The sequence below is a fragment of the Mirounga leonina genome, unplaced genomic scaffold, assembly GCF_011800145.1.
Source record: "Mirounga leonina isolate KUSES-001 unplaced genomic scaffold, KU_Mleo_1.0 Mir_260, whole genome shotgun sequence".
NCBI classification, from domain to species: Eukaryota; Metazoa; Chordata; class Mammalia; order Carnivora; family Phocidae; genus Mirounga; species Mirounga leonina.
In genome coordinates this window covers 466,204-481,684 of record NW_023270642.1, presented here as the reverse complement: position 1 = coordinate 481,684, position 15,481 = coordinate 466,204, and the positions used below count along the sequence as shown (strand labels likewise).

Sequence of the window (15,481 nt, the reverse complement as noted above, 5' to 3'; positions counted from 1 at the left end):
CTTTCTTTCTTTCTTTCTTTCTTTCTTTCTTTCTTTCTTTCTTTCTTTCTTTCTTTCTTTCTTTCTTCTTTCTTTCTTGTCTAGTTTGTAGATCTGGAAATGACAGGAAATTGAACTAAATATTTTACAAATCCCATGCATAGAAGTTATTTTATTAAAAACAGATAACTAATTACAGGAGCTCAACCTTAAAAATTAAGTCAGGCCTTGTGCAGGATGTTGGTCTTGGTCTGAGGAGAAATAGACATTATTGAAAAGTTTTAAGCAAGGGGGTGAGCCATCTGGATTTTGACAAGTTCACTCCAAACTGACCTGCAGTACTGAGGTAACTGAAGCATCTGGATATGGCTGTGTGGCCCCCTAGGGGCCATAGGAGGTGATAGACGTAGAGGTTCCATGGAACAAAGACTCCTTAACCAATTGAGCCTTAAAAGGCTTTTATGGTGTTTGGGAATACTTGACACTTTGTTGAGCATTATTAATTAGATGTTAAAATATATTTTATATGGAGGAAGGTGAGAATGGATTCTAGGGATCCAGTATGGACCTTATTTTAATGTAAGTGACAGTGAGGTAACCGGGAAGGGGAAGAGGAGGGTAAAAGGGATTGGAGAAGAAATGGTTTGAGAGGGATTATGTTTATAAAATCAACAGAAGATAAGGTGAGTGGGAATGTTTTGTGTTTCATGTATTATCTTTTTTTGTTATTTTCTTAATATTTAGCAATGTACATTTTATATTTCAGATGAATTTACAACTAATTTTCTGGATTGGGCTGATCAGTTCAATTTGCTGTGTGTTTGGCCAAGCAGGTAAGTAAAAAAAAAAAAAAAGTTTTCTAGTTGTCTTTTCATTTCAGTGTCTTGTATTACTTTTTGACCAATTAGATTCTTGAGCAAATCTAAACCACGGGCCCCTGGGTGGCTCAGTTGGTTAAGCGACTGCCTTCGGCTCAGGTCATGATCCTGGAGTCCCTGGATCGAGTCCCACATCGGGCTCCCTGCTTGTCAGGGAGCCTGCTTCTCCCTCTGACCCTCCCCCCCCTCATGTGCTCTCTCTCTCTCATTCTCTCTGGCTCAAATAAATAAATAAAATCTTAAAAAAAAAAAAATCTAAACCACATCATGCTCCTCCTTCTAAAAGCTGTGCAAGGGCCGCATCTCACTCGGGGTAAAGGTTCTTAGAGTGGCCTGCGAGACCCTTCATCATCCAGACCCTCACTGCTGCCTCCCAGAACAGTGACAGGGCGGGTTGGCTAAGGAAATGCTGAAGTGATAGGAATACAGAACACCACAGCAAGGTCTTTTAAGACTGTAATAGAGTGTTTAAGTGAGCATAGAGAAAACAAAGGTGTGTGATACATTTAGAAGAAAATAAAATGAATGTGTAGAATGGTGGATTATGAATAAACTATTACCATCTAAAAAAATGAAACCAGGAATAACCGCCTTTCTAGAAGATGTTCTTAATCTTGATCAAAAAGTATTGCAAAATGTTGGCATTATCTAGAAGAGGAATGAAACATAAAGCAAAAAATATAGTTAATCCTCTTACAAACCATGGTGCATCCACATCCGCAATAATGGATGTGCAGTTCTCTTCTCCAGATCTCAGAAAATACATTGCATAGAACAATTATTTGATCTTAGAACAGGAAGGACTTACTACATGGAAAAATGAAGAAAAACCTTAAAGGAAATTATTGATACAGTTGATTACCTAAAACCAATAACAACATAAAAACCCAAAGTGTCTGGATGTCAGAACACCATCAACAAGATGAGAAACTAAACAAAGGTTTAATTTCATTAGCATGTGTTGAGATCCAGTAAAAACAGATGAACATGATAGAAGAAAAATTTGCAAAGGATATAAACAGAAAATGTACAAAAGAAATGGCCAGTAAAATATGATAAAAATGAAACCTTAAATAACTGACAGTAGAATTGATACTCTAATTTATATGTGTTAAATGAGTAAAAGGTTTTTTATATTAAAAAAGTACTTGGTGTTTGTCGAAGGTCTGGTGAAAATGGTATTTGTATACTGCTTGTAGGATTATAAATTTGCATATTACTTCTGGATAGAAATTAGTATATACTGAGAATATTAAAAACATGAATGCTGTCCCACTCAGTATTATCTTTTTTAATTTGTGCTAAGGAAATGATCAGAGTTTTACATTGTGAGACTGGTCCTCAGAATGGGTGCATATATACGCACATACATGTACATGTATTTGGAGGGTTCGTGTGTATATGTGAGCAAGTGTGTGGAAACTATGCACACATGCAATTGAAAACAATCTAAATTTGTCCAACATTAAGTAGTCATTAATATAATAAAATATAATCATTAAAAGCCATATTTTTAAAGAATTTGGATAAAGTATAGAATTAGGATAAAGTATAAAAAGTAGTATGCAGGGACGCCTGGGTGGCTCAGTTGGTTAAGCGACTGCCTTCGGCTCAGGTCATGATCCTGGAATCCCTGGATCGAGTCCTGCATTGGGCTCCCTGCTCGACAGGGAGTCTGCTTTGCCCTCTGACCCTATCCCCTCTCATGTGTTCTCTCTCATTCTCTCTCTCTCAAAATAAATAAATAAAATCTTTAAAAAATAAATAAATAAAATAAAAATAAATAAAAAAAATAAAAAGTAGTATGCAAAATGTATATTCTCTATTTAAATAATATCTATATGTGTACTTCCTTGCTATTTTTTTATCTATCTTCATAGAAAAAAGACTGGAAAGAAATATACAAAAATGTTAACAGTAGTTATCTCTTAGTGGGTTATGGGTGATTTTGAGTTTGTTCTTTATGCTTTTATGTATTTTCCAAATTTTCTATTATGAATATATGTTAGATTTATAATTGGAGAAGACACATTGGAGACCGTCCATGTTAGTGCTCACCACATGAAAGGCATGCTGATGTGGATTCAAAGAAATGTGAGACATACTTGGAACAGAGAGCCTGAAAAATCATGGGATTGCGGACTGGATGAATATGGGTTTTTCAAGTATTTAACGTACTAAACATGAAGGGAAAGCATTTGCAGATGCTTTTATGGGTATGGGTGTGGTACTATGAGCTAAATGAAAAGAAATAGTATTTTACCCAGTTGTAAGAAAACTCCTGATAATTATGGCCATCCAGCATAATAGATCCTGAAATTATGCCTTTGAAGAAAAGGATGAATGTATAGAGTACTGGTACGTAGTCTTTGCTATTAGAAGACAAGAAAGCTAACTATCTTTTCATGGCTCTCTATGCCAAGGTAATCTAACATCACCTCTTTGGGGTAGGTCTGGATCAATGTAGTAACAATTATATGTTATGTAATATAATGTATATTTATATATAACATGTAACAATATATGACATTGTATGTTGTGTTATTCATATTTAAGGTTTATATGTGTTGTATTATTTGTCATTGTATTCATTTTTCATTATCTTCTCTCTTAAACTTCAAGTAAAGTTGTCTATTCTTTGTTTGTTCTGACAGATGAAAATAGATGTTTAAAAGCAAATGCCAAATCATGTGGAGAATGTATACAAGCAGGGCCAAATTGTGGATGGTGTACAAATTCAGTAAGTAAAATTGCTCAAGGCCTTTCCATTTACTCTGTAGTCATTTACTGTGACCCAATATTGTATCCTTGGGAAATGTTAGATATGAATTTTCACTTAGATCAATGTTTATTGAATAAGTATCAACTCTGTGTCTAATACTATGTGATGGTCTAGAGGTGTGTTGTTTTATACAGTAGCCGCTAGGCCCATGTAGCTGTTGAGCACTTGAAACATGCTCCAAATTGGTCCAAATTGAGAATTGCTATAAGCCTCAGATACATCCCAAAGTTTGAAGATTTAATGATTAGAAAAAAAAAAATCATTAATAATGTTGAAATGGTAATATTTTGTATATATTGTTAAAATTAATTTCCCGTTTATTTTTTTTCTTTTAGTGTAGCTACTAGATAATTTTAAAATACATATATAGCTCACCTTTGTGGCATGCATTATATTTCTATTGAATAGCTTTCCCCAAATCCCTAGCCATTTAATTTGACTGTTACAGATTTTTCTCTTTTTTTGGCAGGAGAGGTATAAGCTAACCTTCCTAATTATATTTGAGTTAGAACTAATATAGAATTGATTTGCATCCCAATAAAAACCCATTGAGGTTAGGGTTTAAATTTTATTCATTTTTATTATCTGTGTACATTGCTTAACTTGATACCTTTCACAAAGCCTCCTAAATGTTAAATGAATAAATAAATGTGTGCATGAATGTCAGAACAGGAAGTATAGGGAAGTCATTTGAGGATATATAATTTATTTATAGAGTGAATAATTTCAGAAGGTCAAAGGTTTGTTGTTTGTTTTTACTCAGGCATCTGACTCTGCACATTTCAGCTGTCTGTTTTGTAGGTGTGACTAAACTGGTTAAATACAGATATTTAGTATGGTTTGACCATATGAAAGACAAAATCAGAGGGTTTTGTTTTGTTACTTCAAAATTTTTGTAGTGATACTTTCTGTTCTCCTAAAAATGGTATTCTGGAATTCAGTTTGTCTCAAGCAGGGCTTACTTTCCAAACTGTACTTTTAATAGTTTAGCCATTGAAATTTGTGGCATGATTTTGCAATGTGTTCAGTGAAATTCTGTTTGTTACCGTCTTAAAGTTTCCACACTAGGCTCCTGTGCTTTGGTAGTATTTTAGGTTTGATGATACGTAAAAGTAGTTCAGCTTTGAACTATCTGACCTTTTGTATTCCCTTCCAGTTGTTTTTCTAATTACATAAATGCTCTCATTAGTGTTATGTTTCCCTTAAAAATAATTGATTAAAACCATTGTGTATTCTTTGCATTTAAATATCCTCACTTACGCAACACCATGAAACAAATACCATATAAAATTGAACATAAAGTGACCTGAAAGAAAAGGCGTTTCCTCATTTTCCCGACGTGAAGATTTAAAAAAAAAAAATCTTTGGCTTAAAATAACTATGTATACAATTTTTAGGAGTATATGTGAAATACTCAAATGTCTGTTATAATAATTGGTTATTATAGGTACACATTTTAAAGTGACACATACCCACACCCTAATGTCATTGTTTTTCTCCCCTCTCACATTTCATGAAAAACTTTTATTCACAGATTTACATACATCTTAACAGCAGTGTTTTTGCTTTCACTAAGATACTTCTTCAGTCATCTGATAAAATTTTTATTTCCATCCAAGTTGTTGGATGTATAAACATTCTGAAATCATATCACTACTGGAAATTTTACCTCCAGCCACAAGTAGCATTTATATACCATTCAGACCTTTTTTATTTTTATATTTTTAAAATACACCCTACGGAAATATATACTCATGACCTTGTCACGTGATCAGATTTTATGGTGATTATTGTTTTGTATTGTCATGTAATCATTGCTGTGATTATTGTTTTTCAAAATGAATTTTAAAAGCCTTATTTAATAGCCAATACTTGAAATTTTTTCATATCTCCAGGTATACTTACTAACTCTGTTAAATTTCTCGGTCTCCTTTTTAAAAATTGCATCATTCATTGAGACACCTTCAGGCTAATATGTTTTCCCTAAACATTGAGTTGTTCAAAATAATGTGAGGAGAATGCTACATAATACGAGGGACTTACATAGGACTTCTTAAGGGAAATTTTGGGGGAAAAATATTTGTCCGGTATTTGGGTAAATACATTACTTATTAGTGGCCATTAAGCATGCTGAATATGTGATTTTCACTGAAGAGATTTCTTTAATTTAGATACTTTGAAGGTGATAAAATGTACACTTAGGTCAGTCCTAAGTATTATTCAAGTAATACATTACTAGTAATATAGTAATTATAAAGGAATTACTCTTCTAGAGAATGAGTTCATTTGTTTTTAAACAAGAGCATATGATTTGGGTGAAGGGAGTGTTTTGTTTAAAAATGAGAAATGAAGTACGTTAGTTGTATCACTTGATTTTTGCATTTCAATTGCACATATGCAATTATGATTACGCAGAATGTTTGACCATTATACTTATTATTCATACCTATATTTTGTGTGTCACTTAGACATTTTTACAAGAAGGAATGCCTACTTCTGCACGGTGTGATGATTTAGAAGCTTTAAAAAAGAAAGGTTGCCATGCAGATGACATAGAAAATCCCAGAGGCTCCAAAGATATAAAGAAAAATAAAAATGTAACCAACCGTAGCAAAGGAACAGCGGAGAAGCTCCAGCCAGAAGATATTACTCAGATCCAACCTCAGCAGTTGGTTTTGCAATTGCGATCAGGTACAGAAATCTAATTGTATGAATACCTTGTTTCAGCTCGAGCTTTTTGATGACTTTATATAAGCCTCTTTAGAGTTTTCCTTCGGGGGTTCGTTTTCACCTATGGACCGGCACTCAAACAGAAATGTGGAATATGTCAAATTTTAGAAATTTTTTGCAGGAAACACAGTTTGTAAGACACATATACTTGAAATAATAAAGGTTGCCTAATGTCCAAAGGAAATTCTGTGAAAGGGAAAGTATTAGGTTTGATGGGTTTTAAAAATAAAAGTGTCCATCCTGTGGTGTGATTATGTAATATAAACACACCATTCTAACCCATGTTTTTCCTTTGTATTTGTTTAATGTCTTTAACATATTAAGCTTTTATAAGAATCTGTGACAGTCATGCATCAAAAAAAGAAAACAGCCCTTTTCCTACTTTTTCCAGTTTCCATCCCTTTTCTCTCAAAAGAATGGTGCACACTCACTGTCTCCATGAGTTCCCCTCTTGACCACTTTTCAGCCTGCTTCTCAAACTGTTCTGACAAAGCTCTGCCTTCACCTTGAACCAGCAAACCTAGGGGACCCGTGTCAGGGCCTTTTTTTTTTTTTTTTTCCTTTTAACTTTTCTGTACCAAGTAACACCTCTGAACTTCTTGAAATGCTCCCCTCTTGGCTTCTACGATGTCACTCCTGGTTTTTCTTCTTATCTCTTAACATTGCTTTCCAGTCTCCTTTTGGTGTCTTTTTACTTCCTTCCTCTTTGCAGTTGGCTTAAATGTTGGCTTTTCTCTCCTGGCTTTAAAACCATCTGTGTGCTGTAACAAAGCCTTTTTGTCTTAAGCCCCAAACCCATTTACCCAGCTGCCTACTAGAAATCTGTATAGAGAATATCTACAAGTTAACATGTAATGATTTTTCACCCAAACATTCTCTTTCTCCTCTATTTCCTGAGCGAATTATACCTTAACTCCTCTTGTGTCTCTCTCCCCTTCGTATTCCTCATGGTTTTGGTTCAGATCTTCCTGTCTTCCTCTAAGATTTTTGCAGTAGTTTCTCAACAAGTCTCTTTGTCTCTGTAATTCCTTTTTTTTTTTTTTAATTTTATTATGTTATGTTAATTACCATACAGTACATTATTAGTTTTTGATGTAGTGTTCCATGATTCATTGTTTGCGTATAACACCCGGTGCTCCATTCAGTACATGCCCTCTTTAATACCCATCACCAGGCTAACCCATCCCCCGACACCCCTCCCCTCTAGAACCCTCAGTTTGTTTCTCAGAGTCCATAGTCTCTCATGGTCGTCTGTAATTCCTTTTTAAAACTTTTTTGCCAGGTTTTTGAAAGTAAAAATCAGATGATATTATTTGCTTACATATAAACAGAGAATAGAGTGTCTTAGAACTTCAGTGTCTAAAAAGTCAGGTGTACGCTGTAACACGCCCAGCCTTACCCACCCCAGTCTGACATACACTCTTCCATCTACTTGTGGCCGTTGGTCATAGTTCTGCATCGACCATCTGTTTGTCTTGCCCACTGTGGAGTATTGTCTCTTTCATCCGGCATGCCCAGGGTTTGGTGTGGTGAGTGTTTGTTGAGATTGAGTACACACCCATTTAGTTAGCCAGTGGACTTCCCAGGGTTTTGTAAAAATTATGGCAATAATACATTTTGTTTTACAGTGTTTATTCTGTAAATCCAAACTTGATTTTTCTCATTTGCTTTTGATTGCTGGCAACTACTTCATTTTCTAATCTCTGTTTAATTAGGGGAGCCACAGACATTTACATTAAAATTCAAGAGAGCTGAAGACTATCCTATTGATCTCTACTACCTTATGGACCTCTCTTACTCTATGAAAGATGATTTGGAGAATGTTAAAAGTCTCGGAACGGATCTCATGAATGAAATGAGAAGGATTACTTCAGACTTCCGAATTGGTAAGATTATTGAGAAAATTAATAATTTTCATTTGTATAAGTCCTGGCAGTTCTGTTCTTCACCATATACTTGTGAGATACATAGTCCAGTTTTTAGCCTTTTCTTTCTGAGGGAAAACTAATATTCCTGTCACGTATCTAGTAATTTTTGTGCCTCCTTGTTCCTCTGTTACTTTATGCTCTCATGTTACTTAACACAGATTATACCACGGAGATAAGGAAATGCAAGCCTGTTTTCACAGGAATGTATTCATTCATTTGTTGAATTATTTTATAAGCATGTTGAGTAGTCCAGTTCTGTTTCATTACTAATTAATACCACATCTGTCTGTACAGCCTAATCTCACTTCACACCTGGATTTTTCATATTATAATGATCTTTTTTCCAAACTTTATTATTAAAATCTTCTTTCTTATGAAAGATTGACTTTATATGTGGTAACATAACTTCATTCTTTTTAATGCAAGTTTGTCTGTCCATCCATCTAGCCATCTCTCTATATGCATTTTTCCTTCATAGGATTTGGCTCATTTGTGGAGAAAACCGTGATGCCTTACATTAGTACAACACCAGCTAAGCTCAGGAACCCTTGCACAAGTGAACAGAACTGCACCAGCCCATTTAGCTACAAAAATGTGCTCAGTCTTACTGATAAAGGGGAAGTGTTTAATGAACTTGTTGGCAAACAGCGCATATCTGGAAATTTGGATTCTCCCGAAGGCGGCTTTGATGCAATCATGCAAGTTGCGGTTTGTGGAGTAAGTGCATTCATTTCCTACAAAGGAACATTACCTGTGTGAATTTTAAGTGTGATTTTACTATCAGTTAGTACAGAAAAACTACCTACTTACCAAATCCTACTTCATGATCCCAGAGGAGTACAGAATTTGATCCCTTAAGTTCCCTCTGGCTACATACGTGCTTTGCAAAAGCATATTTAATCATTATGTCCCTATTTAAACTGGGCGGCTACTTCATTTATACAGGATCTTAAAAGCCAGATTGCTCACCATTTGAAACTGGGACAGTGTCGCTCTTCTTTAGCTGGTGTTCTAGGTTTTTAGAAGAGGCGCAGGTGTCCTAACTCTCTGGCTTGTGCCCGAGATGGAGGTGCACTTGGCCGAGGTGTCACCGGGAGCATTGAGAGAGCTCAGCTGGAGCGACGTCTCAGATGCCTTTTCCCTTTGATGGGCTATGCTCTGCCTGCCATCTGTGGAGGATGTCTTCCCCGTGTCTTAGTGACTCAAAAAGCAGGAACTCTTTACGTCCTACTTTGTAAGCTGTATGAGAACGTATATTTTGAGAAGTCATAGCATATTAATAATTTTAATTGAAAGATTTTTAGTAGTGGCAAGCTCATCTCCATTAGACTAGTGATAGAATTTTATGACCCATTTAGCAGCTGAAAATTGTGAGGTGACCTTTTCATGACCTGGCTGCAGCTGAAACTAGAGAGCACTGTGAGGTAAATAGGGTTTGTTTGAGGTACCTACTTCTGTCTCATTTTCCCCCCTTTTTTTCCTTATAGTACCCCTGTTCCCTAGAAGACCTTCCTTGATTCCAGATGCTTCTTAATGGTTATTTCTCGACCAGTTTTTGCTAAGGTGCTTAACTATATCCGAGATAATGATGTGGTACAGCAATATGGTATAGTGGTTGAGCCAGCAGTCTTCAGACCGTTAGGACACTGTTTCACATTGCCCCATCGCCACCAAGTCTGGACACCTCAGTTAGCCACGCTAGAGGGCCGTTTCCCTCTCCATAAGAAGGGATAGGATTAGATCTACCTGATAGGATTGTTACGAAGCTTAAATACAGTAATGCATGTAGAGTGCCAGGAAGCTCTCAGCAAATATTAAGTTCTATATTACTACTTTTGATTTCTCCCTGGGGTGGGCGGTTGTCATTTAAGGGTAGTCTCTGCTTTTAAAGGGGAAGAAAGACTAATTAATATCCCAGGTAGTGCCTAGCCTGCCACCCTTCTCTTGCAGCTGTTGATTCATGATCCTGTTAGCAGCTCAGTGTGGAGAGATCATTCTCTGGGCTGCCTCCATCAGTGCCTCAGTCTGTGGGATTAAAGCAAGCCCTAGCCCCCGTGGCCACTGCCGTCTTTCCATGTTTATCCCGCTGACCGAGAGTGACTGTCCCACCTGCTTCTCTAGGTGCAGTGTACTAGTGCTTGGGTGGCCGGCGTCAGCACACTCAAGCACTGCCTTCAAGGAGTTCACAGTTTTATGGGGAGATACACAGATATGTTGAGTCAATTTAGACAAATATAATTACAAATTTACCATAGAGAGAAGAGGATTTTATTGCTACTTTATTACTGTTTTTGAAGATTTTATTTTTTAAGTAATCTCGACTCCCAAAGTGGGGCTTACAACCCCAAATCAAGAGTCAGCGTTCCACCAACTGAGCCAGCCGGGTTCCCCTTTATTGCTACTTTAAATCCCTTGTTGAATGAGGAGGAGAATAAAATAACGTGAACAAATAAATAGTACCCTTGAAGTAGACTGGGTGGAATTAAGCAGGGCAGGTCTTTGGAGGAGGTAATTTCTTCCGTAGTTATAAAAAAGAAGGCCCCTAATGTGGAGGTTTGATAGAGGAGGTATATACCTTAGAAGCTAAGATCAGGATGGAAGGATGGGTGGGAGCCAGACAGCAGCAGTAGGGTAAAGTACGGAACAGGCCAAGACGTTTTATTTACCCATTGAACACCTGCTGTGTGCCGAGCACTGTGCTCCTGGAGGTATGACGATGAGCAGAACCAGGTGTGGTCCCTGCCCCACATGGATTGAGCTTACCCTCCACTTGGGGAGGGAGACATTGATTTTAAAAGATACTGAGAGAAATGGACAACCAGGCAAGACACAGTTTTCCTGGAGGGTTGGGGAGCCTTGTGCTGTGGACTCTGTGTAGGTATCAGTAGGAGTATTAGCACTGCAGAAAGACAAGCTAAAGAGAAGGTCTAGAATGAGGTGAAAAGTGCGGTGGGAGCCTGTGTGAGGGTGACAGCTTTATGTACAGTGATGGTGGATAGTATTTATAAATTGAAATCTTTTTCTTTTCAAGTCATTGATTGGCTGGAGGAATGTCACACGGCTGCTGGTGTTTTCCACCGATGCTGGGTTTCACTTCGCTGGAGATGGCAAACTTGGTGGCATTGTTTTACCAAATGATGGACAGTGTCACCTGGAAAATGATGTGTACACAATGAGCCATTATTATGTAAGTGCTGAATTCCTTACATAGTGAATGGATTCCCGTGGAATTGTGGTGTTTAATACTAAGAGTATTGTGGGTACCTGGTTTGTGGCTTTGTGATTTTAAGTACAGGCCCTAACCTAATGTGCAAGGAAGCTAGTATTGCTGTGTCTGAAGATGTGGTTTTGTGCTTGCTTCCTCTGCGGAGATAAGGACCTCAGTCAGTGAAAGGAGCTGCTTGGACACCCTCACTCAGTGCCTCAGCCCATCCCTTGTGTCTCCTCTGCCTTGCACACATCATTTCGTAGCAAATTTGATACTGTTTCTAAACAGATGCTTTGTATAGTCCTATACTCTTCATCTTACTTATATAAGATTTTGGGAGGTAGGCACTCTGCTTTTACTGAAAACAAAGATTGGCAAATTATTCAAGTTCTAGAAGAAATCTAAACTTGGGTGAATTTTGGTGATTTATGATAGAACCTGTAGTTATTGGCAGTTCTTTAATTTCATTGTTCTAACATTTAATAAACAGATCTTGCTTTTTAAAACCTTTTTATTATGGAAGTTTATACGTATATGTATATAGAAAAATAGAAGATTGGAGACCCACAGGTACACACCTCCCACTTCAGCAATTATTTGTGTTATTTCAAGCAGTCTGTGTAAGCAATCCAGTTATATGTGCAAATCATTATTTTCAAAAAGTATTGAAAAACTGGAATACATTGGATGTAATTACATACTAAATTTTATTTAATTTCTTAGGATTATCCTTCTATTGCTCACCTTGTCCAGAAACTAAGTGAAAATAACATTCAGACAATTTTTGCAGTTACGGAAGAATTTCAGCCCGTTTACAAGGTAAATATATATGTATGAGATAAAAAGAGGAACCGATTTCTAGACCCTTTGTGTCTAGTCGTTAGAAGCAAAATCATATGTCTGATTGAAATGTGGGAAAGTGTTACTAGCCAGACAGACTAGATTTTACAGTAGTGATTTATATTAATTTTTAATCACATATAAAACAAAGTTTTTTTCAGGTTTGACTCCTTAAGTTATTTAGGAAATGGCTAGGGTGCTTGTACTTAAGTATTTTATATACTCAGTCAATGCTAATTGGCTGAATGAATAGTATTTGTATCTCACATGTTTTATCTTTTAACTTCAGGAACTGAAAAATTTGATCCCTAAGTCAGCAGTAGGAACATTATCTGCAAATTCCAGCAACGTAATTCAGTTGATTATTGATGCCTACAATGTAAGTACATTCTAAATAAGATCTCTTAGACAATACCCTGTTGAGAGTACTTTGCCCAAAGAAAGTACATCGCCCTTTGTACACAATTTAACAACCCAGAGGACAACATAAAACTGATATTTTGTGTATCTGGAGGAAAAACCTCTTATATTCTCTTACAAAAGCAGAATTATTTAAGTAACCTAAACAGAGCAAAAATATGATAAAGGCATGTGGGGAAGGTTTTTAAATGTCTGATGTCATTAAATAGGTTTCCTTGTTGGAAAACAGGTGAAACATAGCTTACATTTAGACTTACAAGATTACCTCAATCTCCACCCCCCCAGTATCTTTTATAGATTCATCTCTTTTGATGAATTATTCTGGAAAAGCTTTTTTGCCAGTTCTTCTCTTGCCATGTATTCAGAGATGTCCTTTTCTATTCTCAAGAGATACACAGGCACTCATGTATACATGTGCCATAAAACATGTACATATGTAAATATATATATGACTTAGCTGTTTTAAAAAGATTTATAAGATTTTTTTTTCCCCCTGCACATGGAAGGACGTTGAATTGTCTAGAGCTCTAATCCAGAGTACGCTAGTGATGCTCGTTAAGCATTAGTGAATAATCATTTTAAGTAGTCAGAAGACATTTGTAATATGGTAACCGTTGTGGTAACCTTTTGACAGGTGGACTTTTAGATACTTTTTACCTCATGCCAGGGTTTCCCAAAACATTTTGGAAAGACCCTACTCAAAGAGACCCTACTCAGAGAGGTTTTGTATTACAAAGATTTTCAAGACTCTCAGTTGTTCCATGTCTTCCCTATAGTTGTTCTCCACCCTAACAGGATATTGTAATATTTTCCTAAATTGCATGCATGTAGGTGTGTGAACAAGAGACAGCTTGCCACTGAGCGTTCTCCATTTGTCTCAAGCGATCTGATATTCTAAAAAAAATGCACTGGCTTTGAATCCTTTGTACTTGCGGTTTTGGGTTTGTTTGTTGTTGGTTTTTTTGTTTGTTTGTTTTTTGTTTTTTTGTGTGTATGTGTGGGTTTTTGGTTTTTGGGTTTTTTTTGGCCTGGTCCATAATGGCTCCTAAGCAGATTTGTTCCCAGACTATATAATCAATTGTTTACCTGAGTCCTTAGTTGGCTGGAAGTGGTAGGGCCAGAGGAGAGCCATATTGCCAATGAGGACAGAAAATGTTTGTTCTGAGTTCTTAGGACTCCTCATATTTAATATCAAGCCTTTTCTGCACTTTTGATCATCAATAATTAAAGCACAAATACTCTTTTTTTTTTTTTTTTAAAGATTTTATTTATTTGAGCAAGAGAGAGCATAGTGAGAGAGAGAGAGAGCACGAGCATGGGTGAGGGGAGAGGGAGAGGGACAAGCAGACTCCCCGATGAACAGGGAGTCTGATGTGGGGCTCAGTCCCAGGACCCTGGGATCATGACTTGAGCCGAAGGCAGACCCTTTTAACCGACTGAGCCACCCAGGTGCTTTTTAATCATGTGCAGTATTTTGAAGAATTTTAATTTGAGCCTGTTTCTCTGGGGTCTGTGTTTTCTGGCCACTCAGAATTTGGCTCCAAATCTTTTATTTAAATAATAACTGTTTTCTTAATAGTTCATTTTGCCCATTGGTTTTATGTATTCGGTGTACTTTATAATAGCATTTTGTTTGCCTTTCCTGTGTGTGATTAGTCTTTCTTTTAGTCCCTTTCCTCAGAAGTCATTTTGGAAAACAGCAAATTGCCAGAAGGAGTAACAATAAATTACAAATCTTACTGTAAGAATGGGGTGAACGGAACAGGGGAGAATGGAAGAAAATGTTCGAATATTTCCATTGGAGATGAGGTATGTTATATAAGCATTTTATGAAGAAAAGAAAAAATTGTTTGCTTATAAGCAAATTTAGTTTATAATTTGAGAAACAGTGAAAGAAATGAGGAGCTTTTTGAAATACTTTTTAGCAGATTTAAATTGCTTAGCTAGTTGTTAATTTAATTGTTTTTTTTTCCTTCAAGGTTCAATTTGAAATTAGCATAACTTCAAATAAATGTCCAACTAAGAATTCTGAAACCATTAAAATTAAGCCTCTGGGCTTTACTGAAGAAGTAGAAGTTATTCTTCAGTTCATCTGTGAATGTGAATGCCAAAGTGAAGGCATCCCTAGCAGTCCAAAGTGTCATGAAGGAAATGGGACGTTCGAGTGTGGAGCTTGCAGGTGAGCTGAGGTTGTTGGAGCATGACAGAGAGGTATATTCGGTTTAGAAAGTTCTGGGCAGGCTCTTTTGAGAAATCCAGAAAAAAATCTATTTAGAGTAAGTAAATTCTTTCTTCCAACCGCTGTTGCTCACCCGAGATCAATTTGATGATCTTGTATGGTATTTACAGAAAGTTCTTCCCTGCCTTTTTTTTTTTTTTTTTTTGCTTAAGAGATGTTCTTTGAAATAAAAGGTTTTATAGCCATCTAAGACATATATTAAACAAATTGTTAAGGTAGCCTTTGGGTTTTTCCCTCAAATAATAGCAACCTGAATTTTCTAGAGCTAAATAAGTTTATATAAAATACATTTACGGAAAAGCATTTTAGGAAGGTGTATCAAACTTATAATGGTTTTATCTTGGAAGTGGAACTAGGAAGCAATAAAGGGTATTCACCTTGTGCATGTACTTCTGCATTGTTGGAATAATTTTTTAAAAAAATATATTTTGTGAAAGTAAAAAGAAAATAGTATTTTCTGAACATAGAATCTACTTA

At 36.3% G+C, this 15,481-nt stretch overlaps 1 protein-coding gene across 2 annotated transcripts in view; it reads left to right on the top strand.

Annotated features, from left to right (window-relative positions):
* Positions 1-15,481, top strand: part of ITGB1 (integrin subunit beta 1) — a 45,464-nt gene that overhangs the window by 17,369 nt on the left and 12,614 nt on the right. For both annotated transcript variants that reach the window (XM_035029529.1, XM_035029528.1), the window contains exons 2-11: positions 746-812; positions 3,512-3,597; positions 6,108-6,330; positions 8,085-8,255; positions 8,776-9,014; positions 11,329-11,484; positions 12,229-12,324; positions 12,635-12,724; positions 14,434-14,574; positions 14,745-14,944. In XM_035029529.1, coding sequence (XP_034885420.1) covers positions 746-812; positions 3,512-3,597; positions 6,108-6,330; positions 8,085-8,255; positions 8,776-9,014; positions 11,329-11,484; positions 12,229-12,324; positions 12,635-12,724; positions 14,434-14,574; positions 14,745-14,944 — 1,469 coding nt within the window. The remainder of the gene's footprint in view (positions 1-745; positions 813-3,511; positions 3,598-6,107; positions 6,331-8,084; positions 8,256-8,775; positions 9,015-11,328; positions 11,485-12,228; positions 12,325-12,634; positions 12,725-14,433; positions 14,575-14,744; positions 14,945-15,481) is intronic.